The sequence below is a fragment of the Mobula birostris genome, chromosome 7, assembly GCF_030028105.1.
Source record: "Mobula birostris isolate sMobBir1 chromosome 7, sMobBir1.hap1, whole genome shotgun sequence".
Classification (NCBI taxonomy): domain Eukaryota; kingdom Metazoa; phylum Chordata; class Chondrichthyes; order Myliobatiformes; family Myliobatidae; genus Mobula; species Mobula birostris.
Window position 1 is genome coordinate 41,389,935 of NC_092376.1, and position 27,460 is coordinate 41,417,394.

General features: G+C 40.1%; 1 protein-coding gene and 1 long non-coding RNA gene across 3 annotated transcripts in view; one reads left to right on the top strand and one right to left on the bottom strand.

The window, feature by feature from the left end:
- The window catches only part of flt3 (fms related receptor tyrosine kinase 3), a 95,325-nt gene that overhangs the window by 57,344 nt on the left and 10,521 nt on the right, over window positions 1-27,460 (top strand). The window contains exons 13-21 of the mRNA XM_072262977.1: window positions 1,955-2,139; window positions 2,291-2,388; window positions 6,139-6,271; window positions 8,897-9,001; window positions 15,228-15,338; window positions 15,425-15,578; window positions 22,925-23,061; window positions 26,485-26,603; window positions 26,694-26,816. Coding sequence (XP_072119078.1) covers window positions 1,955-2,139; window positions 2,291-2,388; window positions 6,139-6,271; window positions 8,897-9,001; window positions 15,228-15,338; window positions 15,425-15,578; window positions 22,925-23,061; window positions 26,485-26,603; window positions 26,694-26,816 — 1,165 coding nt within the window. The remainder of the gene's footprint in view (window positions 1-1,954; window positions 2,140-2,290; window positions 2,389-6,138; window positions 6,272-8,896; window positions 9,002-15,227; window positions 15,339-15,424; window positions 15,579-22,924; window positions 23,062-26,484; window positions 26,604-26,693; window positions 26,817-27,460) is intronic.
- LOC140200140 (uncharacterized) lies at window positions 5-26,763 on the bottom strand. 2 transcript variants are annotated; one of them, XR_011886567.1, is made up of 3 exons: window positions 26,431-26,763; window positions 2,277-2,372; window positions 5-578 (listed from the first exon to the last, which is right to left on the bottom strand). It is a non-coding gene; the product is annotated as an uncharacterized lncRNA (long non-coding RNA). The 2 variants fall into 2 exon arrangements; XR_011886568.1 differs by having other exon boundaries at window positions 5-581.

Consider the following 27,460-nt stretch of genomic DNA (forward strand, 5'->3'; position numbering starts at 1 on the left):
CCTCTTTTATTGTCATTTAGAAATGCATACATGCATTAGGAGATGAAACAATGTTTCTCCGGAATGTTATCACAGAAAACAGGACAGACCAAAAACTAACAGTGATAGAACCACATAATTATAACATATAGTTACAGCCGTGCAAAGCAAAACCATAATTTGATAAAGAACAGACCATGGGCGCAGTTAAAAAAAAAGTCTCAAAGTCCCCAGTCAATCGACTCCCGAGTCCCCGATAGCAGGCGGCAAAAGGGAGAAACTCCCTGCCGTAAACCTCCAGGCACCGTCAACTTGCCGATACCTTGGAAGCAGCCGACCCTGAGTCCATCTGTCCGAAAACTCCGAGCTTCCGAGCAGCCTCTCCGATACCACCTCCCAAGCGCCATCCTCTGCCGAGCACCTTTGAACTCTCCCCGGCTACTGAAACACGCAAAGCCGAGGATTTCAGGGCCTTCAGCTCTGGAGATTCCAGTTACCACACAGTAGCAGCGGCAGCGAAGCAGTATTTCAGAAGTTTTCCAGATGTTCCGCTGTGCTCTCACGTCTGTCTCCATCAAGTCAGAATTGTGCACGGTCCCCTACTTGACAGATAACAGATATTCATCACTGAAGTGGTCGCGCGCGCTGCTGTCACGTCGCCATCTTCTCCCCCCTCCCCCTTTGAGCAGAAGTACATAGTCTAAGTGATTGAGTTAGGGCAAGGCAGGTGGAATATATTGTGAAAAAATGTCAAGTCATGTACTTTATTAGGAAAAAATATATAAAAGTAGAATATTTCAAAATTGTAAAAATGATAAAACGTTGTGTCCAAACGTTCTGGCTGTCCTCGTTCACAAATCACAAAGTTAATCTGCAGTTTCATCAAGCAATTAAAACACACAAAAAAAAAGTTTTTTCAAGATGATTTTAGTGAAGGTCCCAGTCTCTTTATTTAATGATAGTATTTGCCACTGTGAAGAATGATGTACTTGCCAAAGAGGGAGTGTAACAAATGTTCACCAGATTAATTTAGAATCTGCTTCTCTCTAATATTGCTACCAAATCAACATTTCTATGATTGGATGAAGCAGAGTATATGACAATCCTATCAGCTTTGCTGCTAATATATATGTTATTGGGCATGTGACCAAAAATTGTCCATGCTTGTCAAAAGTATTCAGTAGGCAACCAAAAGACAAAATTCCTTACTGACTGAGATAACAATCATCTAGTGTAGGAGTGTGTAAAAGATGGTAACTGAACAGCTAAATGTTTTCTCATCACACCACTTTTCTTTTTTTGTGCCCTTTGCTGGAGTTTTGTACCCCTCATAAGTTAACTTTTACTTCTTTATATATTTAGACAAAAATGTCAGTCTTATTCCTTTCGTCAAGAATCACTGATTATTTCTACTAATTTCTTTATTGTTTCTTAACTCTGTTTTATTCCCTGATCTTCAGTTGCTGTACTGCTGGGAAATATTCTTCTGTCAGGCTATTCATCCTTCCAGTTAAACCAATTTGAGTTACATTTTATCAGATGCTCTCATTTACCTTTATATATTTGATTTGTTGAGGAACATCCTCTAACCCTCTGTACCAATACTCGTGCATTATGAACAAGCCACTGGAAAAAGTTGATGCAATTTTTCGAAATATTTTGTAAATGCATTTTGATAATGTTATTCAATGAAGAAGTCAGGTACTGCAAATAAATCTCAATATTACCAAAGTAGCATGCTTCTATTTCTAGCTAGTTTTATTTAAATTCTTATGACTTATAACACTTTGCTGAAACAAGCTAAATAAAAAATGCTTTGTAGATTAATCATATGATTAAACGTCTTCTGTCAGAAGACATTTCAGACACTTGGATGACGTGTAAAGCTGATATATCGGTATAATTAAAAATATTAAGTACCTATATGATTCTGCAATATAGTTTTCTAATTTGAACTTATTTTGTTGTGTTTCAGTTGTACTGAAGGTGAACCTGTCACAGAAGGTACTCAGACTGTGCAGTCAGAAGGAAAAGAATTTGGCTCCAATATTACAACAAGTATACTGGACTTGCACAACATGGTGGGTGGGTGTGTACTGAGGTGCTGTGCAGAAAATGTCGTAGGTTCAATCTGCAAGGAAACCTTCCTTCCAAAGCAAGGTAATGTATAAGGAATAATAATGCTGGTACTATACTGCTTTTATCATAGGATCATTGGAATTGTATGGCTCAGAAGTATGTAGACCTTTCAACTGATTGAGTTGATGTTAATTTAATACCTTAATACAAATACATACTCTTTTTCCCCCAGACATGAAATTCCTGCAATCTCCTTTCTCCATCACAGCTGTAATTTTTATTCCGTCTACGATTCTGTTAATCATTTTCATATTCTACAGATTTAAGAAGGTAAAGAATATCCATATTAATAAAGTTATTGTTTCATGTGCATTGTGAAAAGGTTGTTCAGATCACAGACAGTTTAAATCCACTTAACAAGCTGATCTGGGGTTTTAGGAAACCTGTCTCAAAATGCATATCAAGTGGTTTCCATTTTCTGATTCGTAAAATATGTTCAAAGTGCGGCTTTGAGGGAGTTAAAAAATATGTGGACCAGGCATTGTTGAGATTTACTGGAAACGCTGATTAGAACTGACAGCTTTCAGATATTGAAACTGCAAGAAATCCCAGAGATCCTGGAGCACCATGGAAGGCCTGTGAAGCCTGGATATCCAGAACTTACTGCCAGATTTGAAAAATTGATTTGCCGTGTTTTGATTCTTTGCCTGGTCACACCTGCCCACAAAATGAAATTCCATTGGTTTCAATCAGGATTTGTGATCTGCTCTCAGTATACACATCAGAGTCCTGGGAAATACATGCCTTATTTGGTGACACAACATAGCTTTCAATTGTTTGTTACATGTTCCTACTTAGCAATTGAAATGTCATGTGAAGTATGTAGATGTAACTGTAATGAAAACAAAAATTGCTGGAAACGGAATGTGCAGAATATGTGCAAAGAAAAAGAGTTAATGTGTCAGGTCAAAGACCTTCAGAATTGGGAAGGAGAGAAAATAAGTTAATATTAATTTGAAGAGAGGGAAGGATTGGATGAAGTGAATATAAGTTATAAATTAGGTAATATAGTCAAAAGATTAAAATGGTCATTTAGAGAGACAGCTAAGAAGTGAGGACAGTTACAGAGTGAGGAGACAGACAAAGGTTGTGAATAGACCTGTGAGAAATACCCAGTGGATCAGGCTGTGTGAAAGGGGACAGATAAACTATTGGATGACTTGGGCTGTTCTGATACACACAGAGAAAGCAAATTACCTGTGGCAGTAGAGTTCTGTATTGAGTTTAGAAAGGGAACAATGAGGTTTACTTCCTCAAGCTTGCACTGGGCCTCTATATAAGAGTACAGGAGGTGATAGATAGGTTAGAGTGGAGTGGGACAGAGACCTCATGTGACAGGAAGCAAGAAGGTCAGGGTTACCCTTGCAGGTTCTCTGCAAGGAAGTCGCTGAATCTGCACTTTCTAGTGTAGGAGAGACCATATTAGGAAAACTTGAATGCAATACCCCAGATTGGAAGAAGTGCAATCACGATATCAATCATAAAGACTGTTCAGCTGCTGGATAATGGGAAAGGAGGAGGTGAAAGGAGAGGTATTTCAATGACAGTGGTTCTGTGAGAAAGCCATAAGAAGGGGAAGGTATGGTGGAGATGGAAGAGTGGACCAGGGAATTGCATAGAGAATGGTTCCTTCAAAATGCTGTGACAGAAAGTGTGATTAAGATGAGTCTGGTGGTGAAATCTCGTTAGAAGGTGACAGAACTTGTGAAGGATGGTCCATTGAATGCAGAGGATGGTTGTGTGGAAGGTGAGGATCAGGAGAACACTCTGTTCAGGAGGAGAGAGTAAAGAACAGAGTGCAGAGAGTACTGTAGATGACATGCATTATTGTAAGCTGTTCGGGCAGGGAAGCCATTATTCAGAAAGAAAGAAGGCTTCTGAGGAGTATCTTTTTGGAAAATTTCATCAATGGAGCAAAAATAATGAAGACAGAAGAAATGGGAAATTGAAATGGCATTCTTACAGAAGTCAGGACAAAAAGTAGTTGAGATAGCTGTAGGGGTATGCAGGCAGGTAATGAGTACTTGTCAGTGCTCTGTGCCTTGAGATGAAGATAGGGATTCAGAAAGAGAAGGGAAAAGTCAGAGATGAACGAGGTGAAAGTGAGAACAGGGAGAAAATTGATGATATTTTTGAGTTGAGGAAACAAGAGCTAATACAGTCATTAGTGTACCAGAAAAAATGGTGAAAGAGACGTCTCAGGTAGAACAGCAATAAACATAAAAACACTACTAAATGTATCCCACAGAAAAGCAATATTGGCTCATGTCAGTCCCACGTGCCTTTGCAAACCTTTGGAGTAGCAGTAGCTTGAAACTGGGCAAACAAAGTTGCTCAAAAGAAATAGCCTTTCAAGTACTGTAGGTCTGAAACACGAAGTCTTTTAGTGACTGATTAAGATAAAAATTATATATTCTATTGCCAAGGATGTACATTAGAAGACAAATTGTCACATTAACCAATATATTCTGGAACTCCATTCAAAAATTTCACTGCCCTTAAAGAAATAATCTGAGATATTCACATTGAAGATGAGAAACTAATCAACTGTACTTGGAAGTCATCATTGAAAATTACTTGTGTGTTAAATTTAAATGATGTACAGTATGGTTTTTAATAGCTATCCATAGAGTTTCTATTCATATCAAATACACACCCTTGAATATGTTTAATGTTAAACCAGATAATTAATAATTAAATAGAAGTTGAATGCAGCTTTAAAAACAATAAATGCCTTGAACTGTCTTATTGAAATGATTTTTATCAATCTTGATTTTTAAATGATAAGATTTATCAGAAAATGCCCAACTGAAAAAAAAATTAATATCAATCAAAAACTACAGTTGTTGTTTAGGACACAAAAGCTAAACAGATTCCAGGTGATGCAAAAGAAAATATTTTCATGTATTTTTATTATGTATAATAATTCAGTTAGAATATTTATACTGAGAATCTCTGAAATATTCATATTTATTATTTCTTTAATAGGCCTGATAGAAACAAGCATTTTAGCACAGGAGAGACTGCCTGACTTTGTTTGCTTGCAATAGATCTAGCCAAACTCAGAGAGTGATTTTTTTGATTATTTTCAAGGGGGATTCTATTTTTCTGCTCTATTTCCTTGTCTGTTTTTCTGTTTTCTTTGAACATTCCTCTGGTTCCCATGAAAAGATTTTAAACTTGCCTGAGAAGCAATATGTTTTGGTGCAGAAGAGGCCCTCTGAATTTAATATTGACTTCTTGGTTAAGAATTTGACTTCTGGCAAAATAAAATCTGCATCTGTATAAATCTATCTGGCACTTGTCTGAAAAATCAGCAATGTACTTCCCAAACAATTAAATTCCCATGTTTGTCAGTGGAGGGGAGTGTTGAGTACAGACTACACATACATTGGAAAAGACGAAGTCAGCAGGGCAGGCATTGCCTTTGAACCTTCAAGCACAACTATGTACCTCACATGGAACAAGTGAACCCTGGAGAAAAGTTCACTTGTTCCATTCCTTAGATTTCATTAAGTAAGTAAGGCATCCATTAGTCTTGCGAGAGCATGGATCTGTGCCTGGAAAGTCTTCACTCTCCAGGGCGCAGGCCTGGGCAAGGTTGTATGGAAGACCGGCAGTTGCCCATGCTGCAAGTCTCCCCTCTCCACGACACCAATGTTGTCCAAGGGAAGGGCAAGGGCCGATACAGTTTAGCACCGGTGTAGTTGCAGAGCAACGTGTGGTTAAGTGCCTTGCTCAAGGAAACGACATGCTGCCTTGGCTGGGGCTCGAACTCACGACCTTCAGGTCGCTAGTTGAATGCCTTAACCACAGCCATTATAATAAAAGAAGAAAATAAAGAGCAATCTTTTCCTTTTCAAATAGGAAATTATATTGGAATAGAAAGTTCCAATCTAGTGTTCCAAACAGTGTTTGTATTTCTTTAGTTATGTAATTAATTCTTCTTCAGTATATCTGCTTTTAGTAACAATGAGAAATTTATAGTTGAAATAATGGTTATTCTGGTCTTCATTTAAGCCTCCTGGCTATGAAGGACAACTTCAGATGATACACCAAATTGGATCTTCTGAGAATGAATATCATTATGTAGATTTTAGTCAAGTTTCATATGATGTAAAATGGGAATTTCCTCGAGAAAACTTAGAACTAGGTGAGTAATCAGTTCCAAACTCTAAAAACAAAATATGTACTTCCACTAGAATATCATACATGGGCATAAACTAAGCAACTCCTTAAAATTTAATATCCTCAATGTGATACAGTCTGTTCCTTCATATTTTGTTGAATGTATATGGTAAAAGAAACATTATTACATTATCTTTCAAAATATTTCTTATTAGAAAGCTAAACTTGTTTAAATGCAAAATATAATGCAGCAGTATTGACATTCTAGGACTAACAGCATAAACTGTTCAACTTGTTTAGCAGTATTGATAGGAATTGTGTTATGAGGGTCATGCTTGTTTATAATTTGAAAATTGCTTCCGATAAGGGCAAGAACAATAAACGTTATTAGTAATTCATTGTATATATATAATAAAAACAGAAAATGCTTGGGATACTCAACAGGTTAAGCAGGTTGTGGAGAGAGAAACAGATTTAGCATTTCAGATCAATGTCTGTTTATTAGAACTAGAGAAGTGATTAAACAAATGTGACTGTGGTTGCAATGTGGGATAGGGCAGGAGAGAACCATCTGTGATTGTGTGGAGGCCAAGGTTGTCCAGATAATGGAGCTGGTTTTGGGGACATCTAAGAGAGGCAAATGAATGTAGGTTAATCAGAGCTGATCTGTCTGGGGAAGAGTAAACAGAGGGAGATGAATTTGGGCTTTACATACTGAAACTTTGAGGCATGGAACACAGCAGTTGCTGGAAAGCTGAAATAGGAGAAAACTGATTTAATATTAAAGGCCATACCAGGAAAAACTGCTTATCGCAAGTTGTTGAAAGTAGTATGGAGGCCCAAAGGCTACAGTAGGTCTAGGCTGCTGATCTTTAATCTTACAATGGGCCTCAATGAAAAAACATAGTCAAATCTGGAGATTTCTGGCTGGAAGTGGGATGATGGCGAATTATTGGAAGCTCAGACTCTGCTAACTGAGCAGAGGTGTTCAGCAAAGTAGTTGTCCAATCTGTATCAAATACAAATAGCAACACCTTGATCACCAAATCCAATGCATTCAATTGGAAGAAATGCGAGTGAATTGCTGTTTCACCTGCAGTAACTGTTAGCTACATGGATGGTGGGGGTGTGGGCAGGGTGGGAGATGGAAGAGGTGAAGAAGCAGCTGGAGGTTTTGTGGCAAAAATACCACAAGAAGGAATGATTGTTGGAGATGAAAAAGCACATCAGGGAGTTGCAAGATGAACAATACCTGAAGAGTGGAGCGGGGAAGATGGCTGGTGAAAATAATGCAAAATAGACTGTCAAATATGGAGGCTTCTGGAATGGAAACTGACAGCAAGAGAACCTTAACTTTGGTGTGGCTGAGTGGAGAGGGATGGAAGTTGAAATGTAGGAAAGAGAGATACAATTGAGAGCCCTGTCTACCATGAATGAGGGGATGTCTTGGTTCAGGAAAAAGGATGACATCTCAGTAGTGCTGATGCAGTCCTGATTACACTTCTTCCTCTTCTGCTTCCTGTGAGCTCTGCTGTCTCTCAGTTTCTCCATTCCTGTCACATCTGGCCTCATGACAAGAATTTCTGGCCGCACTTCCTGCTGCTTTGGGGAAACAACTAACAAAATCAAGAACCACTCCCACCCCAGTCATTCTTAATTCTCTCCCTCCCATCTTCTACACTAAAGATGAAGTCTTGATCTCTTGGTTTGTCTTGTCACAGCCCTGGCACTTTATTTGTCTAGCCGCACTGCACTTTCGCTGTAACTGCTACACTACATTCTGCATTCTGATTTACCTTTTTGTACTACCTTGATGAATGGATTGATCTGTCTAGATGGTACACAAATAAAAGCTTTTCCCTGTATTTCGGTACTTGTGACATTAGTAAACCAATTACCAATCTTTTTCCACATCAGTATTTCTGAGATGTTTTCATTGAAGTCAATGGACCTGGAGAAACAGTCTCTGCGGGACAGAGAAGAGTGAGGAAAAGGTTTAAGAGTGGACAGGAAGCACGTGGTGGCTGGGACTGAGGAGAAACCTGAAATTGGGCAGTGAACACTGGGGAATCAGACTGGGGGTAAATGCTTGTTTGGATGGTGTGATTGTGATAAGTCAGGAATAAAGGCAAGTAATTTACTTACCTAATAATTGCTCTATTCTGGCATTGTGATGGCCAGATCATGTTGTCCTGGCTGTACCCAATGATAAACAACATGGTCCAAATTGCCTTGCAATAATCCACTTCTGGTGTAGAAATTTTGATTGTTACAAAAAAGAATATGAAAATTGCTGCCATTGTGTTTCATTCTATTAAACAGAAGTATCAATTTCCTATGGTATATCACAGAAAGAATGTATTATGCAATTCTTGGTAATTATGTATTCAAAATGTGTTTACTTTTAACACAAAATTAGTGTAATCTAAAATAAAATATTTGAAATATGCAGCAGGTCAAATAGAATCTTCAAAAGAAAGAAAATAAATGTTATTTTCTGGTATTTATTTAACAGATATTCAAACAGCGAATCCAATTTCTTTTCTTATATACAAAAATAATCATTTTTATTTAATATCATTGCCCAGTATATATGTGAACTGTAAATAAAATTGGGTCCAATTCTTTGCTAATCGACTTTGTCCTGCAGGGAATGTGCTTGGCTCTGGTGCATTTGGAAAGGTAGTCGAAGCTACAGCATATGGAATAAGTAAAGTAGATGTTCCTGTTAAAGTAGCTGTGAAGATGTTAAAGGGTATGTTCAGTTTATGATTCGGTATACAAGTAAGATCTTTATGCTCAAGGAACCATTCAAAAAAGAAATACACATGGAATTGTCCACTCACATGCATTTATTTATGAAATTTATTCGATTATTTTTAACTTATATATGTTCATTTAATAAATAAACTACAACATAAGACCATTGTGCGAAGCATTTTGTCTTGTGTTAACAAGTTAACATTAAGTTAATAAGACCATATCTTGTTGTTGCTTTTGTATCTTGCATTTGGAGTATTATTTATTTCATCATGATTAAGTTTGCCAAGATCATTTTATAGAGTTATGAATAAAACTCAATGGACCTGATATATCTACATGATATTTTGTTCAAAATAACAAATCTACTTTAACATTTTAAGAAGAAGAAGAAGTAATTTGTACAATAAAGAACACAATTAGAATGAAAAAAAGTTGATTGTAGTGCAAAGTGGCCATTGTGCTACTAAACAGTAGTGATTAGGGTTTTGCTGGTTGGTTCAAGAAGCAAATAAGACCATGAGATATAGGAGCAGAAGAAGGCAATTTGTCCTATTGAATCTGCTCCACCATTCAATCATGGGCTGATCCAATTCTTCCAGTATTCCCCACTCCCCTGCCTTCTCCCCATACCTTTTGATGCCCTGGCTAATCAAAAACCCATCTATCTCTGCCTTAATTGCACCCAATGACTTGGCCTCCATAGTCGCTTATGGCAACAAATTCCACAGATTTACCACCCTCTGACTAAAGTAATTTCTCCACATCTCTGTTCTAAATGGACGACCTTCAATCCTGAAGTCGTGCCCTCTTATCCTAGACTCCCCAACCATAGGAAATAATTTCACCATATCTAATCTGTTCAGGCCTTTTAACATCCGCCCTCATTCTCCTGAATTCCAGGGAATACAGCCCAAGAGCTGCCAGACATTCCTCATACGGGTAATCCTTCCTTTCCTGGAATCATTGTCGTGAATCTTCTCTAAACCCTCTCCAATGTCAGTATATCCCTTCTAAAATAAGGAGCCCAAAACTGCACACAATACTCCAAGTGTGGTCTCATGAGTGCCTTATAGATACTCAACATCACATCACTGCTCTTATATTCTGTAACTATAGAAATGAATACTAACATTGCATTTGCTTTTTTCACCACTGACTCAACCTGGAGGTTAACCTTTAGAGTATCCTGCACAAGGACTCCCAAGTCCCTTTGCACCTCTGCATTTTGAATTCTCTCCCCATCTAAATAATAGTCTGCCCATTTATTTCTTCCACCAAAGTGCATGACCGTACACTTTCCAACATTGTATTTCATTTGCCACTTCTTCACCCATTCCCCTAAACTATTTAAGTCTCTCTGCAGGCTCTCTGTTTCCTCAACACTACCTGCTCCTCCACTTATCTTTGTATCATCAGCAAATTTAGCCACAAATCCATTAATCTCATAGTCCAAATCATTGACATATATGTAAAAAGCAGCGGTCCCAACACCATTCCCTGTGGATCTCCACTGGTAACTGGCAGCCAGCCAGAACAGGATCCCTTTATTCCCACTCTCTATTTTCTGCCAATCAGCCAATGCTACACCCATGCCAGTAACTCTCCTGTAATTCCATGAGCTCTTATCTTGCTAAGCAGCCTCATGTGCGGCACCTTGTCAAAGGCCTTCTGAAAATCCAAGTACACCACATCTACTACAAGTCCTTTGTCTAACCTGCTTGTAATTTCCTCAAAAAATTGCAGGAAAAAATTCCACTGTGAAGACTGATGCAAAATATACATTCAGTTCCTCTGCGATCTCTGCATCTCTCATTACAATATCTCCAGCATCATTTTCTGTTTGTCCTATATCTACCCTCAACTCTTTTTTACCCTTTATATACTTAAAAAAGCTTTTAGTATCATCTTTGATATTAATTGCCAGCTTCCTTTTATAATTCATCTTTTCCTCCTAATGAACTTCTTAGTTTCCTTCTGCAAGTTTTTAAAAGCTTCCTAATCCTCTATCTTCCCACTAGCTTTGGCTTCATTGTATTCCCTCTTTTGCTTTTACTTTGACTCTGACTTCACTTGTCAGCCACGGCAGTGTCCTTCTTCCATTCAATAATTTCTTCTTATTTGGAATATATCTGTCTTGCACTTCCCTCACTTTTCACAGAACCTCCGGCCATTGCTGCTCTGCTGCCCTTCCTGTCAGTGTCCCTTTCCAGTCAACTTTGGCCACTTCCCTTCTCATGCCATTGTGATTTCCTTTATGGCATGATGGTTGATGGGACATAGCTGTTCTTGAACCTGGTGGTGTAGGACTTTGGGCTTCTGTACTTCCTGCCTGATGTTCGCTGTGCAAAGATGGCGTAGCCTAGAATGTGGAAATCTTTGATGATGGATGTTGCCTTCTTGAGGCAGTGCCTCCTGTGGATAATAGTCATGGTGGGGAGGGACATGCCTGTGCTGTATTGTAATTTAAATATAATGTAAAAGGACTGAGCTATTTCCAAGAACTACAGATTACTATAATGACACAAGTTAATCAAAATAGATATAGATGGGGTACCTGACCCTGGCAGGGTACCTGGCCAAATTCTAATGCCCTGTGCTGATCAACTGGCTGGAGTGTTCACTGAGAACTTTTAACCTTTTACTTTGGCAATCTGAAGTACCCACCTGCTTCATTTATACCGACTCCTAAGAAGAATGTATTAACCTACCTCAATGACTATCATCCAGTCGCACTTACATCCAAGGTGTATGGAGTGTCAGGGAGGTGTAGCACCTCTGGTGGGGGAACATATTGCATCCTTTTTCAGGCAATTTGTCCACCTTTGGTCCCCACCTGGTACTCAGCTCTCACCTGTGGCTCCCCGTAGCTGTTTGCATGCGACGACAGCCACACCTTGGGCAACGGCCTCAACAAGCCGGTTAAGCCAGGTAAGGGTAGCCGTCGGGCCTCAAACCCTCGGTGAGATAGGGAGTTTATCCCAGCATGTGGAGACAGGCTCCGGTGGATTGAGCGTACGAGACCAATGGAAGGTCCAACGGTCAAGAAGGCGGTCTCTGCAAGCGTCATGGAACGTGTAGAGCACGACAAGACACAGAAGATGTCCTGGTCATCCACTGTGCCTAGACCCATCTCCAGCCGTCTCGACTCTGTCTTGCCACTGGATCCAGATGGGAATTGGGAAGAGAGAGTGAGGCTGACGCTGCACAACTCTCCCTCACTTAAATCCAAATCAAGCGCTTGTCTCGACACCATCAACTAATGGTGTTGAGGTCTTCATCGATGATGATGGACGAACAACAACAACCATATCCACAGAAATGAAGAGTTTTGAGAGGTTGGTGATGAAACATATCAATTCCTGCCTGATAAGCAACTCGAATCTGTTCTAATTTGCCTACCGTACCGTCATAATAGTAAAGTGAACCAGAGCAATGGGTCCACAGCAGATGCCATCTCATTGACTCCTCACTAACCCTGGAACATCTGGACAGCAAAGATGCATACATCGGGATGCTCTTTATTGACTACAGCTTGGCATTCAATACTATCATCCTCTCAAAACTAATTAATAAGTTTCAAGACCATTGGACTCGATACATTCTTGTACAACTGGATCCTTGATTTCCTCACTTGCAGACTCCAGTCAGTTTGGACTGGCTACAACATCTCCTCCACAATCTCCATCAGCACAGGTGCACCACAGGGATGTGTGTTTCGCCCCTGCTCTACTCGCTTTATATTTAAGATGGTGTGGCCAAACACAGCTCCAATGTCATATTTAAGTTTGCTGATGACACCACTATTGCTGGCCAAATCAAAGGTGGTGACAAATCAGCATGTAGGAGGGAGACTGAAAATCTGGTTGAGTGGTGCCATAACAACAACTTCTTACTGATTGTCAGCATGACCAAGGAGCTGATTATTGACTTCAGGATAAGGAAACCAAACGCCCATGAGCCACTCTTCATTGGAGGATCAGAGGTGGAAAAGGTCAGCAACTTTAAATCCCTCTGAGCTATCTTAAGGGCAATTATGAAGAAAGCACAGCATCACCTTTACTTCCTTAGGAGTCTGCGAAGATTCGTTATGACATCTAAAACTTCGACAAATGTGTATAGATGTGTAGTGAAGAGTATATTGACTGGCTACATCACAGCCTGGACTGGAAACGCCAACGCCCTTGAATAGAGAATCCTACAAAAAGTAGTGGATACAACCCAGTCCATCACTTGCAAAGTACTCCCCACCACTGCATGAAACGTTGTCACTGGAAAGCAGCATCCATCAACACAAGATCCCCACCACCCAGGTCAAGGTCTTTTCTCACCGCTGCCATTGGGAAGAAGGTACGGAAGCCTCAAGACTCATACCACCAGGTTCAGGAACAGTCATTACCCCTCAACCATCAGGCTTTTGAACCAAAGGGAATAGCTTCACTCAACTTCACTTGCCCCAACATTGGAATGTTCCCACAACCTGTAGACTCTCTTTCAAGGACTCTTCATTGCATTGCTTATTTATGTATTATTATTATTCCTTTCCTTTTGTGTTCGCACAGTTTGTTGACTTTTGCGCACTAGTAAAACACCCAAGCTGGTGCAGTCTTTCGCTGATTCTATTATGGTTATTATTTTATTATGGATTTATTGAGTATGCCTGCAAGAAAATGCATTGTATATGGTGACATATATGTACTTTGATAATAAATATAGTTTGAACTTTGAACTTTAATACATTTGTCCAATTGGTTTGAGAACTCATAAGTAGCAATTTTAGAAATGATTCATGTTGAAACTTTGACTATACAAATTCAAGTTCAAGTTTGATTATTGTTCAACCATACATGGCTACCCATGACTACAGCCAAACGAAACGATGTTACTCCAGAGCCAAAATGCAAAACACGATGCCAACAGTCATACACAGAACAAGGCACATATAGCACATATCAGACAGCAGTAAATACAGTCACACACAAAAAAAACATAGTCTAAGTCCCTGAGTCCATGAATGTTGTAGCAGTCTGCAGTCAGATACAACACATCTTATCTTTTGCTGACTGAACGCTGACTCCAGCACAAACACTGTGCCACACTGCCTCTGGCACACCAGTGGAGCACACTGACCCTGATGCCTCTCTCTTGAGTGGCTGCAAACAGGTAACATTGCAGTTTGAGGCCTAGTCTTCACCATGACCAAGGCCACGCAGCTCCCCACCGTTTGCCAATAAACCAATGAACTGGACTTGAAGTACTCCACTCCATCAGGGACTTGCAACCACAAAAAAAGGTGACTAAGATGATCACTCACTATTAGACTGCACAACTCCTTCATGCACAGACTCCTTTCTGTCCCAAGCAGCATCACAGTCTTCACCATTTCCAGCTCCTTCATTTTCTCCACCAACGAGGAACTCACTGCTGGGGTAAACCTGCAGTACTTTAAATTTTTAATGTCCAGCAAGGTCTTGCAAGACAATAACACCTTTGGTTGACCCTGTAGAAGCTGCTGTGACCAAGCATACCACCATTTTACCAATAGTTGGAGGCCACAACAGTAATAGTGCAGGTTTTGAAATGTTCCTTTCTCTGAGTTAATTTCATTAGAGGGACACTAATAAAAGCATCACACTTAGGATCTTGATGTTAAGTTCACTTGCATCAGAGCAATTGGCATTGGTGCATTATTCATTTTAGCAACAAACCAGCAAGGACCATATTAGACAATTGACTGTTTGAATATAACAACACTATTAGAAAACTATCTTAATATCTTCCATCTGGTCAGTTGTTTATTGTCATTTGCAGCTGAGAATGATTCCAGTTTTGTGGGTTTGAGGTGGTCAGTGCTGTGGGATCATCGTACTGTTCCATGTAGAGCAGGATATGCTTGGCTAGTGAGTGTTTGGAAGCTTCTGTACTGCTTTTGCCATTGTTCTTGGTGTCCATGTGCCTTTGGAGTTCTCGTCAGTTTTAGAAACCTTTTCTCCTTTCATTGAGCAATCATACGTCAGCGATTCCCATGTACTGAAGACAATGTCACAAGTTTTCAAGGAGTGTTTGTCAATGGCCTTGAAGCATTTACAGTAATGGCTTAGAACGCGTGCGTGCGCGCGCACACACACACACACACACACACACACACACACACACACACACACTTCATGATCTAAATTAAAACAATAGACTCACAAATATTTTCATTCTTCATTTAAAAGAGAAGTGCGAACCTTCTGAAAAAGATGCCTTGATGTCTGAATTGAAGATGATGATTCACATGGGGAATCATGAGAACATTGTGAATCTTTTGGGAGCTTGCACTCACTCAGGTAAGTAACTGCATCCTAAATATTGACACTATACTCATATCTAAAAATTATACTACTTATGTATGTTTTAATTTGTACTGTTTCAGGTCCAGTTTATTTAATCTTTGAATATTGTTGCTACGGAGACCTTCTTAATTACTTAAGAAATAACCGGGAAAAATTCCACAAGACATTAACAGACGTCTTTGCGCTTAACAACTTCAGCTTTTATCACAACCTTCACAATGACCAGCAGTTAAGGTAAAATGCATTTTTACTGAAATTATCTGGTCTATGGTGTTATTTTCTATAGTCTTTTTAAATTTCTTCAATGTCTGTTAACAAATGGCACTTCATGCTTTTAAAAATATTTTAAATTAGATGTAATCACATTGTTGATCTGCTGTCTATAGGTGTTAATTTAGCTCACAAAACGTAAACTTCTGAGTTAAGTTTTAGGTTCAATTTCTACTTCAAGTCTTGCATAATATTTCAGGCTGAGAGAATGCTGAGGGGGTGTCAGAGGTGTTATATGTTTGATATAAAACAAAATCCATTCTGTTAGTCTCTACACCGCAGACCTTGGACTGACTCCACCTCTTGTTATGCTTGAGCATTGTCATTCGATCCTGTTTTCACCCTTCTAGAGCTGTCATCCTGCACTGGCAAAGTGTGCCTCCTAGTCTGCTGTGCCAGCTGAAATAGATCATAATTGCGAGAGGTAACTGAGTGGACACTACATTAGTCAGGTCTTCTCGGAAAAGTGTGTGGAGTAGTCATGAAATGAATGCAAGTGGGGGTGGGGCAGGTGAAGGGTATGCTGAGACAGTGGGTGAGTGCAGTGATAGGGTCATGGTCACTGTATGTTTTTGGGACAGTGAAGCTGAGATTACACTGAGTCGAGGCTTACATTGTGTGCGAGTGTGTGTGCACACACGCTCATGTGGGGGCAGAATGAGGACACCTTCACAACCTTACCTAGTGGTCCTCAGCGCTAACCTCTGCAATTCTGCACAACATCACCAGCTCAGCACTCTGCGACCATCTAGTTCCTGTATACCTTGCAATGTGTCTTCTGTTGTCCCTCAATTACTTTTGTTTCCAAGATATGGTTTCCAAGGTTCAAAGTAAAATTTATTATCAGAGTGCATACATGTCACCACATACAACCCTGAGGTTCTTTTTCCTGCGGCCATACTTAGCAAACCTATAGAACAGTAAGTGTAAACAGAATCAATGAACAACAAACTGTACAAATGCAGATATAAATAAATAACGAATATGAAATAACAAGATAGAGTCCTTAAAGTGAGATCATCAGTTGTGGGAACACCAGAAATAGAATGAGTGTGGTTATCCTCTTTGGTTCAAGAGCCTGTTGGTTGAGGGGTCCTAACTGTTCTTGAACCTGGTGGTGTGAATCCTGAGGCACTTGTACCTTCTATCTGATGGCAGCAGCAGGAAAAGAGCATGGTCTAGTTGGTGAGGATCTTTGATGATCGACGCTGCTTTTCTATGACGTTTCAAGTAGATATGCTACTCGTCAGGAAGGCTTTACCAGTAATGTACCGGGCTGGATTCACTACCTTTTGTAAGATTTTCCATTAAACGGCATTGGTGTTCCCATACCAGGCTGTAATGCAGCCAGTCAGCACACTTTCTACCACAAATCTATAGAAGGTTATTAAGGTTACTGATGATATGCCGAATCTCCACAGGCTCCCCTGAGAAAGTAGAGGCGCTTTCAGGCTTTCTTTGTAATTACATTTATATGATGGGCCCAGGACAGGTCCTCTGTGATAGTGACATCCCGGAATTTAAAGCTATTGACCCTCTCCACCTCTGCTCCTCCGATGATTACTGGCTCATGGACCCCAGGATTCCTTCTTCTGTAAACTACAATCAGTTCCTTGGTCTTGCTGACATTGAGTTGTTGTTATGACACCACTCAGCCAGATTTTCAGTCTTCCCTCCTGTATACTGTTTCATCACCTCCTTTGATACAGCCCACAACAGTGATGTCATCAGCAAACGTAAATATGGTGTTGGAGCCGTACTTAGCCACACAGTCATAGGCCCTGAGCAAGTAGAGCAAGGGGCTAAGCACACATCCCTGTGGTGACTGGGGTCTGCAATTGAGGAAATCCAGGATCCAATTGCACAGGGGTTTACTGTTTAGTTTTGAGGGGATGATGGTGTTAAATGCTGAGCTGTAATCCAAGAGGGCACTAGCAATACATGGTGACATTTTGCTCATAAAACTTCTAGATATACTTCTTCTGAACTACTATTGCTGCAATTTGCAGCCTGTAATTTCACTTTAAGAAATGTACTTTTGAACTGTCTGAACAAACTAGCAATTTTATAATCTCCTGAAGGACTCAGCGAATTTGAATCTCAGGAATGCAGGCAATGCACGTTTAAACAGATGAAGGTTGGAAGAGAGGACAGTAGGGAGAACTTCAAACCAGATGAAAATGTTGAAGTATGAAACTTATGTACAGTCACTTGAGAACAAATAGAGGACCTAAGGACAAGATTGCTGTATCAGAGGAAAATGAGGGACTGCTGCCTTCTCTGTTTCATGGAGGCATGGCTCACTTCAGACATGCTGCATAGGGCGGTACAGCCTGAGGGACTCTCAATCCATCAGATGGACTGAACTACTGAAGATAATAGGTTGAGATCTGTGTTTCACGATAAGTTCTTCGTGGAGCTTGGATCTAACAATCTTGTCACACTGTTGTTTTCCCAGTCTGGAACACCTAATGATAAAGTGTGTCCCTACATTCAGATATGGCCCAAGTGCGGAGCAAGAGACATGGGAGTGGGTCAATAGTTCACAGACTTTAATGCGAACAGAGTTAGAGGGAAAAGTAACCAATAAACACTAGGCCAAACAGGGCCATTAACTAAAACTCTCAAATGGAAAATGAAGCCTACACTGTGGCTGAAAGAATAACTAAATATAAAACAAATACTGCCAGTCTTCAGAGTCAGTTTGCTTGACAGTCCAATTTCTCAGGCAAGGCCGAATGCAAGCAGGCAGCAAAATTTTGCTGTGCTTTGCTTAAGTCTCGACAAGCACTACGACGGAAAGAATGGAGTTAAATACCATCACAATGAAATAATAATTAGTTGACACCTGCATGTTTATGAGCACAATTGCTGTATCTGCTGTGCTGCTGAATCTGTGGTTGTGACAAAGGGCCATCCTTTCTACTTACCAAGAGAGTTCTCCTCCGTGTTTCTAACTGCAGTTTACATACCAAAAAAGGCAGATGTTAAACAAGTACTCAATGTATTGGGTGCCACAGTCATCAAACAAGAAACAACCTACCTCAACACCTTTCACATCATTGTCGAGGACTTCAGTCAGGCTTGCTTGAAGAAGTCTCTGTCCAATTACCATCAACATTTCACCTGCAGTATCAGGATTTCCAACACACTTGACCATTGTTACACTATGATCAGCAATGCCTACCATTCCATCCCTAGACTGCATTTTGGGAAATCTGACCATCTAGCTATCCTCCTCCCACCTGCATACAGGCAGAGGCTAAAGGATAAGACACCAGAGTTAAGGACAACAAAAAGATGGTCATGGGAGGCAGTGGAGTGGCTATGGAATTGCTTTGAGTTGGTAGGCTGGACCATGTTCAGGAACTCAGCAGAGAATTTGAATGATTACACCACGATAGCCACGGACTTTATAAAAACACCTGTTGACGAGTGTGTTCCCACAAAATCAATCAGCATTTTCCTCAACCAGAAGCCTTGGATGACCCATGAGATCTGAATCTAGTGACCAAGGGGACTACACGTGGTCCAGGTACAATCCACCGGAAGCCAGCTCACTTGCAAAATGGCAGGGCTTTACTGCTATCACCGCCCTCCAAGCAAAAGCAAGCAACATATGTGACAAGGTATCACTCCCAGATGAGCTCAATGTCTTTTATGCTCACTTTGACCAATAGAACATGGAAGCACATTCACAAACTCCTACAGCCACCACTGACCTTGTGACTTCAGTTTCTGAAGCTGTCATGAAAGCATCCTTCAGGAGGGTGAACCCAAGGAACGCATCCAGCCTTGACATTGTGCCTGGCCAAGTACAGGAGACCTGTGCTAGTGAACTGGCTGCAGTGTTTATTGATATGCTTAAGCTCTTGCTTTGGCAGTCTGAGGTACCCAACTGCTTCAGGCAGGCTTCAGTCATACTGGTGCCAAAGAAGGACGCGGTAACCTGCCTCAATGACTCTCGTCCAGTAGCACTTACATCCACAGTGAGGAAGTGCTTTGAGAGGTTGGTGATGAAACATATCAACTCCTGCCTGAAGGAGTGACTTGGATCTGCTCCAATTTGACTACCAAAGCAAGAGGTCAATAGCATATGCCATTTCATTGACTCTTCACTCAACCCTGGAATACTGGAGAGTGAAGATGCGAACATGAGGAGGCACTTCACTGATCACAGCTCTGCATTCAATACTATCATCCCTCAAAACTAATCAACGATCTCTAAGACCTAGGCCTAAATACCTCCTTGTGCAACTGGATCCTTGGTTTCCTCACTTACAGATCCCAGTCAGTTTGGATTGTCAACATCTCTTCCTCAATCACCATCAGCACAGGTGCACCACAAGACTTTATACCTTTCCCCCCGCTCTGCCCACTTTTTAGTTATGACAGTGAGGCTAAGTAGAGATCCAATGTCATATTTAAGTGTGCTGACAACGTCACTATTGTTGGCCAAATCAAATGTGGTGACGAATCAGCATTTAGGAGGGAGATTGAAAATCTGGTAGAGTGATGTCATAACAACAACCTCTTACTCAATGTCAGCAAGACCAAAGAGCTGATTATTGACTTCAGGAGGAGGAAACCAGAGGTCCGTGAGCCAGTCCTCATTGGAGGATCAGAAGTGGAGAAGGTCCGTTACTGTATATTGGTGGGTGTTATAATTTCAGAGGATCTGTCCTGGGTCCAGCATGTACATAAGTGCCATTACAAAGAAGGCACACGCTTTTACTTTCTTAGATATTTGCAAAGATTCGTCATGTCATTAAAACATTCATAACCATTTTAAAGTCAATAGTTCAAAGTAAATTTTATTATTAAAGTATGTATAAATTATACAACCTTGAGGTTCGTCTGCTTACAGGCAGTCACAAAACTAGAAACCTGAAAGAACCCAATTTAAAAAAAAGACCAACACCCAATACTCAGAGAGAGAAAAAAATCAAAACAAACTATGCATGCATTAAAGCAAGCATCAGCATTCAGAACAAAATTCAGTCCATAAACCCGAAGCCGGGAGCAGCTGGAGTAGGTCCATAGTCTCAGTCTCAGTACGTCAAACAGAAGCATCTATAGATGCACATTGGAGAGTGTAGTCACTGGTTGCATCAAAGCCTGGTACGGAAACACTAATACCCTTGAATGGAAAAGCCTACAAAAGTAATGGGTACAACCCAGTCCATCACAGGTAAAGCATTCCCCCCGCAACTGAATGTATCTACAAGGAGTGCTGTCGCAGGAAAGCAGCATGCATCATCAGGGAATCCCACCATCCAGGCCATGCTCTCTTCTCGTTGCTGCCATCAGGAAGGAGGTACTGGAGCCTTCGGCCCAACACTACCAGGTTCAGGATAGGTTATCACCCGTCAACCATTAGGCTCCTGAACTAGAGTGGATAGGTTCACTCACCCCAACACTGAACTCTTTCCACAACCAATGAACCTACTTTCAAGGACTCTACAACCTATGTTCTCAATAAATATTTATTTATTTGTTTGTTTGCTTATTTATTTATTTATTATTTTGTTTTTTAAAAATTTGCACAATTTGCCATTTTTTGTAGCTGGTTCTTTGTCCATCTTTGCTTGTGTGCAGCTTTTCATTGATTCTATTGTGTCCCTTTGTATTTACTGTGAATGCCTGCATACACCACCCCAGGGTAGTATATGTTGACATGTATGTACTTTGGTAATAAATATGAATGAATTTGAAATTTATTAAAAACATCTCCGTTGTTTGCAGAGGACGGGCCCTGAGATTGCACTACTACCTGAGACCCTCCTTCCCTTCTTCTTATTCCCCACCCTCAGCTTTTATTCCTTCTCACATACTGACCACCTGCACCTAGTGCCCCTCCTCCTTCCTTTTCTCCTATGGTCCACTCTGCTCACTTATCTTCCTCTCTAGCCCTTTACCTTTCCTACCTATCTAGCTTCACCTATCACCTTCTTCCTTTCCACCCACCTTTTGATTCTGCTGTCTTCCCCCTTGCTTTCCTGCCCTGAAGAAGGGTCTCAGCCCGAAACGTTCACCGTTTGTTCATTTCCTTAGATGCTGCCTGATCTGCTGAGTTTCTCCAGCATTTTGTGTGTGTTGCTACTAGCAGAAAGATTAGGTGCAATGAAGGAAGTTGAACATAAGCTCTTTTGGGGGGGGGGGGAAAGAAGTGAGGTAGTAGAATAATAATCAGAGAAACATGGAGGAATGGGTGTGGGATGAGATTAGCATATGGAGAGAGATACAGACAAGGGGTGATTGATAAGTTCATGGCCTAAGGTAGAAGGAGTCAATTTTAGAAAACCTAGCATATTTATTTTTCAATGTAGTCCCCTCCTACATGTACACATTTAGTCCAGCGGTCGTGGAGCATATGGATCCCTTCTTTGTAGAAGTGGTTCACAGCAGGGGTGAATGAGAAGCTTGTGGCCTAAGGTAGAAGGAGATGAGTTATAAACTTCAAACTTTCTGCATTATCACTCAAAGAGTTGAACTGCACGTGCATGTAACGAGAGTATCTTGGACCTCCAGGTGGTCCACAGCAGGGGTGCTTGATAAGTTCACGGCCTTAGGTAGAAGGAGATGAGTTATACAGCTCTCGTTACATGCACGTGCAATTCAACTCTTTCAGTGAAAATGCAGAAATTTTGAAGTTAATAACTCATCTCCTTCTACCTTAGGCTACAAACTTATCAATCACCTCTACTATGGACTACTTCTGGAGGTCCAAGACGCCAACTTCTACAAAGAAGGGATCTGTATGCTCCACGACCGCTGGACTAAGTGTGTAAGTGCAGGAAAAATAAATGTGCTAGATTTTCTAAAATTGACTCCTCCTACCTTAGGCCGTGAACTTATCAATCATCTCTCATATATGGAGAGCATCTGGGGAGAGAGGGAGGCAAGTAGATTAGCTGCAATGTGATATCAGAGAGAGGTGGAGGGAAGAGAGAAAAAGCAGCTTGTGTGTATGTGTACATCTGTGAGTATTTGTTTGCATGTGTTTGTGCATGAGAAAGGTTAAGTCCATTGTAAGGAAAGATATTTGTTGAATCTGTAAGGTGGGGAAGGAATAAACTCTAAATATAATGTGAAATCACTTTGCTTGAAGTTGTGAGATTACATTTTGGTTACAGTACCAGTCAGCAGTGTTGCTTCTGCTCAAGACTTCCCTTGCCAGTATTACTTTCAGATAAAGTCCGGAAGGTCAATATTGCCCCTGTGAATACAAGACCTCCCTCCTGCAAAAGATGTGATCCACGTATCTGTCTGGGTATTATGATAATACTTTTATTTCATATTTTGATTAGGTACAATAGTGGAAACTTTCTGCAAAATGGATCATATATACCAATAAACAGAAAGACTGGTACAGATACCTTCTCACATACAAGTGAACATGATTTGTTATTCAGTGAGAATGAAGTAACTTGTCCCATCAATTCAGGTAAGAAGTGCTGCATGCAGAAAGCAAACATGCTCCTGATTCTTTGGCACTGTGTATAAAATATAGAAAATTAAAATGTGTGTGAACAGTATCTTTGTTTTGAGTAGATGTAATAAAAACATTGTTAAGGTCAGTGCTCTGTATATTAAAAAAAGACATTAAGTTCTCAATTCCCAGATGCCCATGTGTAATGATATACATAAAGGGCATCTTTGACTACAGCTCAGTAAAGGTGTTCAACTAGGGTGTAAGTCACACTCTAGCTGTTTTTTTTTTCCATGGCTGAAATGTGGTAGAAAATAGTAACGTATGAAGCCAGCTTTTTAGATGCGTGGGGGTTGATTGTCAGGAATATCTAATACAGAGCAGTGACTTATGCAGCATAGTTCAAGAGAAAAAAAGACTTTGTTATGAAATCAGAAATGGAGTACAGTACTTTTAATAATTCTAAATGGCTGCAAGTATGATAATGTGCAAAGGCTAGTATGTATTGAAAAAGATGATATTGATAAAGAAATTTGCATTGATTATTATTACTGTCTTAAAATAATTATAATCAGTTTGTGGCTACTATGCCTTGATTATTGCATTATAATATGTTTCAATGTGGAACACAATTTTGACAGGAGGCATAAACTGTTCTCAGGATTCCAGCCCGGTACAGGTGTCGATTTTAACTGACATTTCGATGACAAACTCCACCATTTTCATCAGGGATGATACTTAGGTGTGTCTAGTCCAGTGGGATGTATACTCAAATCCTGTCGGCCATCCCTCCTGATTGGTTAGTCCTCAAACATCAGATTTTTGTTGTCCCACTTTGTTTAACATCATATTCCAGTTCTTACTTAGAGTGAGACCTTCATCTTTGTTAAAATTCTTATTCTCTCGTCTTTTTTCAATGGCTTCCTTCACCAGATGATCCCAAAAGCCATTGGCGCAGCACAGTAATTTTGTGTCATTGAAATCAATCCTGTGGTCATTGCTTAATCAATATTCTGCTACCACCAATTTCTCTGGGCAACCTAACCCAAAACACTTCCTATGACCCTTGATGCGGGTTTCCACCATGCACAACAACCACAGGATTGACTTCAACAGCACAAAACTACTGTGCTGTGCCAATGGCTTTTGGGACAGCCTGGGAAGGAAGCCATTGAAATAAGTCTAGAGAATAAGAATTTTAACAAAGAGGAAGGTCTCGCTCTCATTTAAGAACTGGAATATGGTTTTAAACAACACAGAACAATCAGGAGGGATGGATGACAGAGTATATATACCATTGCAGCACAGTGGATCATTGAAGAGTTTATGCATCATATCAGCTGGGACAGTCCTTCCTTTTTGACAGGAGATCCAAGCCCCATACATAAGAGCCTAAGACCAAAAGGTATAGGAGCAGAATGTGGTCATTCAGCCCATTGAGTCTGATCTGCTATTCGATCATGGCTGATTTACTTTCCCTCTCAACCCCATTCTCCCCGTAACCTCTGACACCCTTACTCATCAACCTGCGCTTTAAATACCCTCCATAGTCATCTGTGGTAAAGGATTCCACAGATTCACCATCCTCTGGTGAAAGAAACTCATCCTATCCTCTGTTCTAAAGGGATATCTTTGTATTCTGAGGCTGTGCCCTCTGGTCCTGGACTTTCCCACTAAATGAAATATCCTTTCCACTTGAACTCTTTCTGGGCCTTTCAGTATTTGCTAAAATGAACGTGACCTTGGTTTGTGCTGTGCTTTACAGTGCTGCTGCCTGTAAGAAATTTAGTATGTTCTCCCTGTGACTGTGTAGGTTTCCTTTGGGTGCTCCCACATTCCAAAGATGTATGGTTTAGGATCAGTAAATTGTGTTGGCACCAGAAGCATGACAACACATGCAAACTGTTCCTGGCACATCCTCAGACTCAACAACACATTTCACTGTATATCTTGATGTTTTGATGTGCATGTGACAAATAAAGCTGTTAAAGCTAATCTGATCTTTGAGATTCCCCCCTGACTCTTCTTAACTCCAGTGAATACAGGCCATCAAATACTCCTCATACTTTAACCCTTTCATTCCCGGAATCATTCTTGTAAACCTCCTATGGACCCTCTCCAATACCAGCACATGCTTTCTTAAATAAGGGGCCCAAAATTGTTCACAATATGCCATATGTGGTCTGACCATTACCTTATAAAGCCCCAGCATCACATCCTTGCTTTCCTCTATTGTAGTTATCTCAAAATGAATACTGTCATTCCATTTGCCTTCCTTACTACCGACCCAACCTGCAAGTTAGCCTTTAGAGAATCCTGCATTAGGACTCCCAAGTCCCTTTGCATTTCTGATTCCTGAATTCATTCCCTGTTTAGAAAAACTATATCTCTATTTGTTCTATGAAAGTGCATGATCATACACTTACCTACACTGGATGCCATCAATTTTATCATACAGATCATTAACATACAAACAATTTCTTCTGGGGCTTCCAGCCGGGTACAGGTATTGATTTTAATTGATGTTTCAATGATAAATTCCATCATCTTCACCAGGGATTATGGTCCGGTGGTATATACCCCCATTGTTTGTCCCTCCTGATTGGTTAGTCCTCAACCAATCAGGTTTCTGTTATCCCACCTTGTTCACAATCAAATTCCAGTCCTTACTTAGAGAGAGACCTTCCTAACCAATCAGGAGGGACGGATGACAGGGATATATACATATATATAAGAGACCATTCATCAGATACAGCAAGATAGCACTAAATTATTTTTTATTAACATATACCATTGAAAGTATCAAACCCAATACCAACCTCTGTTTTAACATCATTATTCACTGGCAGCCAACCAGAAAAGGCCCCTTTTATTCCCACTCTTTGCCTTCCGCCAGCCAGCCAATCACCTGTCAATGCTCATATCTTTCCTGTAACACCATGGGCTGTCATGTTTAGCTACCTCATGTGTGGCACTTTGTCAAATACATTTTGAAAATCTAAGTAAACGACATTCACTGACTCTCCTTTTTCTATTTTGCCTGTTTTTTCTTCAAATTAATAAACTATTGTCTGCAACTAATTTTTATTCAAGCTCTGTACAAATATCAGAGAAGATATTCTAAATTCAGTAACTTTTCCTCCAGTACTATAAATATTATAATAACATCTTCAGATGTAATTTTTTTAAAAAAAAGCGATTTTAAACAACTAATACTGATAAAAGAGGAAATGCCAATGTTCTCAAATAGCCTAATACTGTAACTTTATCTGCTTTGAAATACGAGTAGTTATGGTAAATAACAAAAGTGATATAAATTTTCAAGCAAAGAACAAATACACTTTTGTGTCCAGGAAAGAGCATTTAACAGACTGTACAACTTACCACTTATTCATAATTGTAACATCATTGCAATTTTGGGGATTTTTTCCTATATAGCTGTATATCAGAATACCAGTAAATATGAAGATGAGGATCTACATGTCCTTACGTTTGAAGATCTTCTCAGCTTTTCGTACCAAGTTGCCAAAGGGATGGAATTCCTCACTTCACAAAGTGTAAGCTTACGTAAAACGACTTTGCGTTGAGCATTTGAAGTTTTTCTATACGGAATTGATACAATTAAGTTAATCACTGGTTCTTTGTAGTGTATTCACAGGGATTTGGCAGCTAGAAATGTGTTAGTGACACACGGGAAAGTAACAAAAATATGTGACTTTGGATTGGCAAGGGACATCATGCAAGATTCCAATTACGTCATCAGAGGCAATGTAAGTTAATATTAATGTTCTTTGTTCCCTTACCCAATCTCACTTCCACACATGCTGGGAACGATTTTAAAACTCGATAACAATGTATACCTGACAAGAGAACAATTTGCCTGTTTATATTCCTTGCAATTCTCCTTCCCATTTCTCACCTTAGCCCAAGTGAAGAGCAGGAGCTGTTTAACGGAGAATGAATCTGCAGTTGTCTTTTTTAAATAAGAGGAAAAGTTTAAAAATATGTCTCTTTCCTCCAGCAGCAGTTGGTAGCTGACAAATGAGAGTACAGACCGTACTTTTCCACTCCATAACAAACATGAAATGTTAATCATTGTCTCTGGTTACTGTTGAAAAGATGATCTAACTCTGCAGATGCTCAACTTTTTTGTTTGCTCACCTTTTTACAGATAAAATTAAGGAATATTTCTGGGGAAACATTTATTTATACATACTTTTATTGAATGCATGCAATTTTTGGGTCTCTGGCAAAGACGGATAATACTAGAAATGCATACTGGATCCATCAATTTTATTGAAATCAATTAACGGTGCTGATATGACTCTTCATCAGTTCTGTTAAGCTTTCAAGGAATTAAGTAAATTGATTGTCACCTCCTGAGCCACCTCAAGCATCATGTCTTTCACAAGCA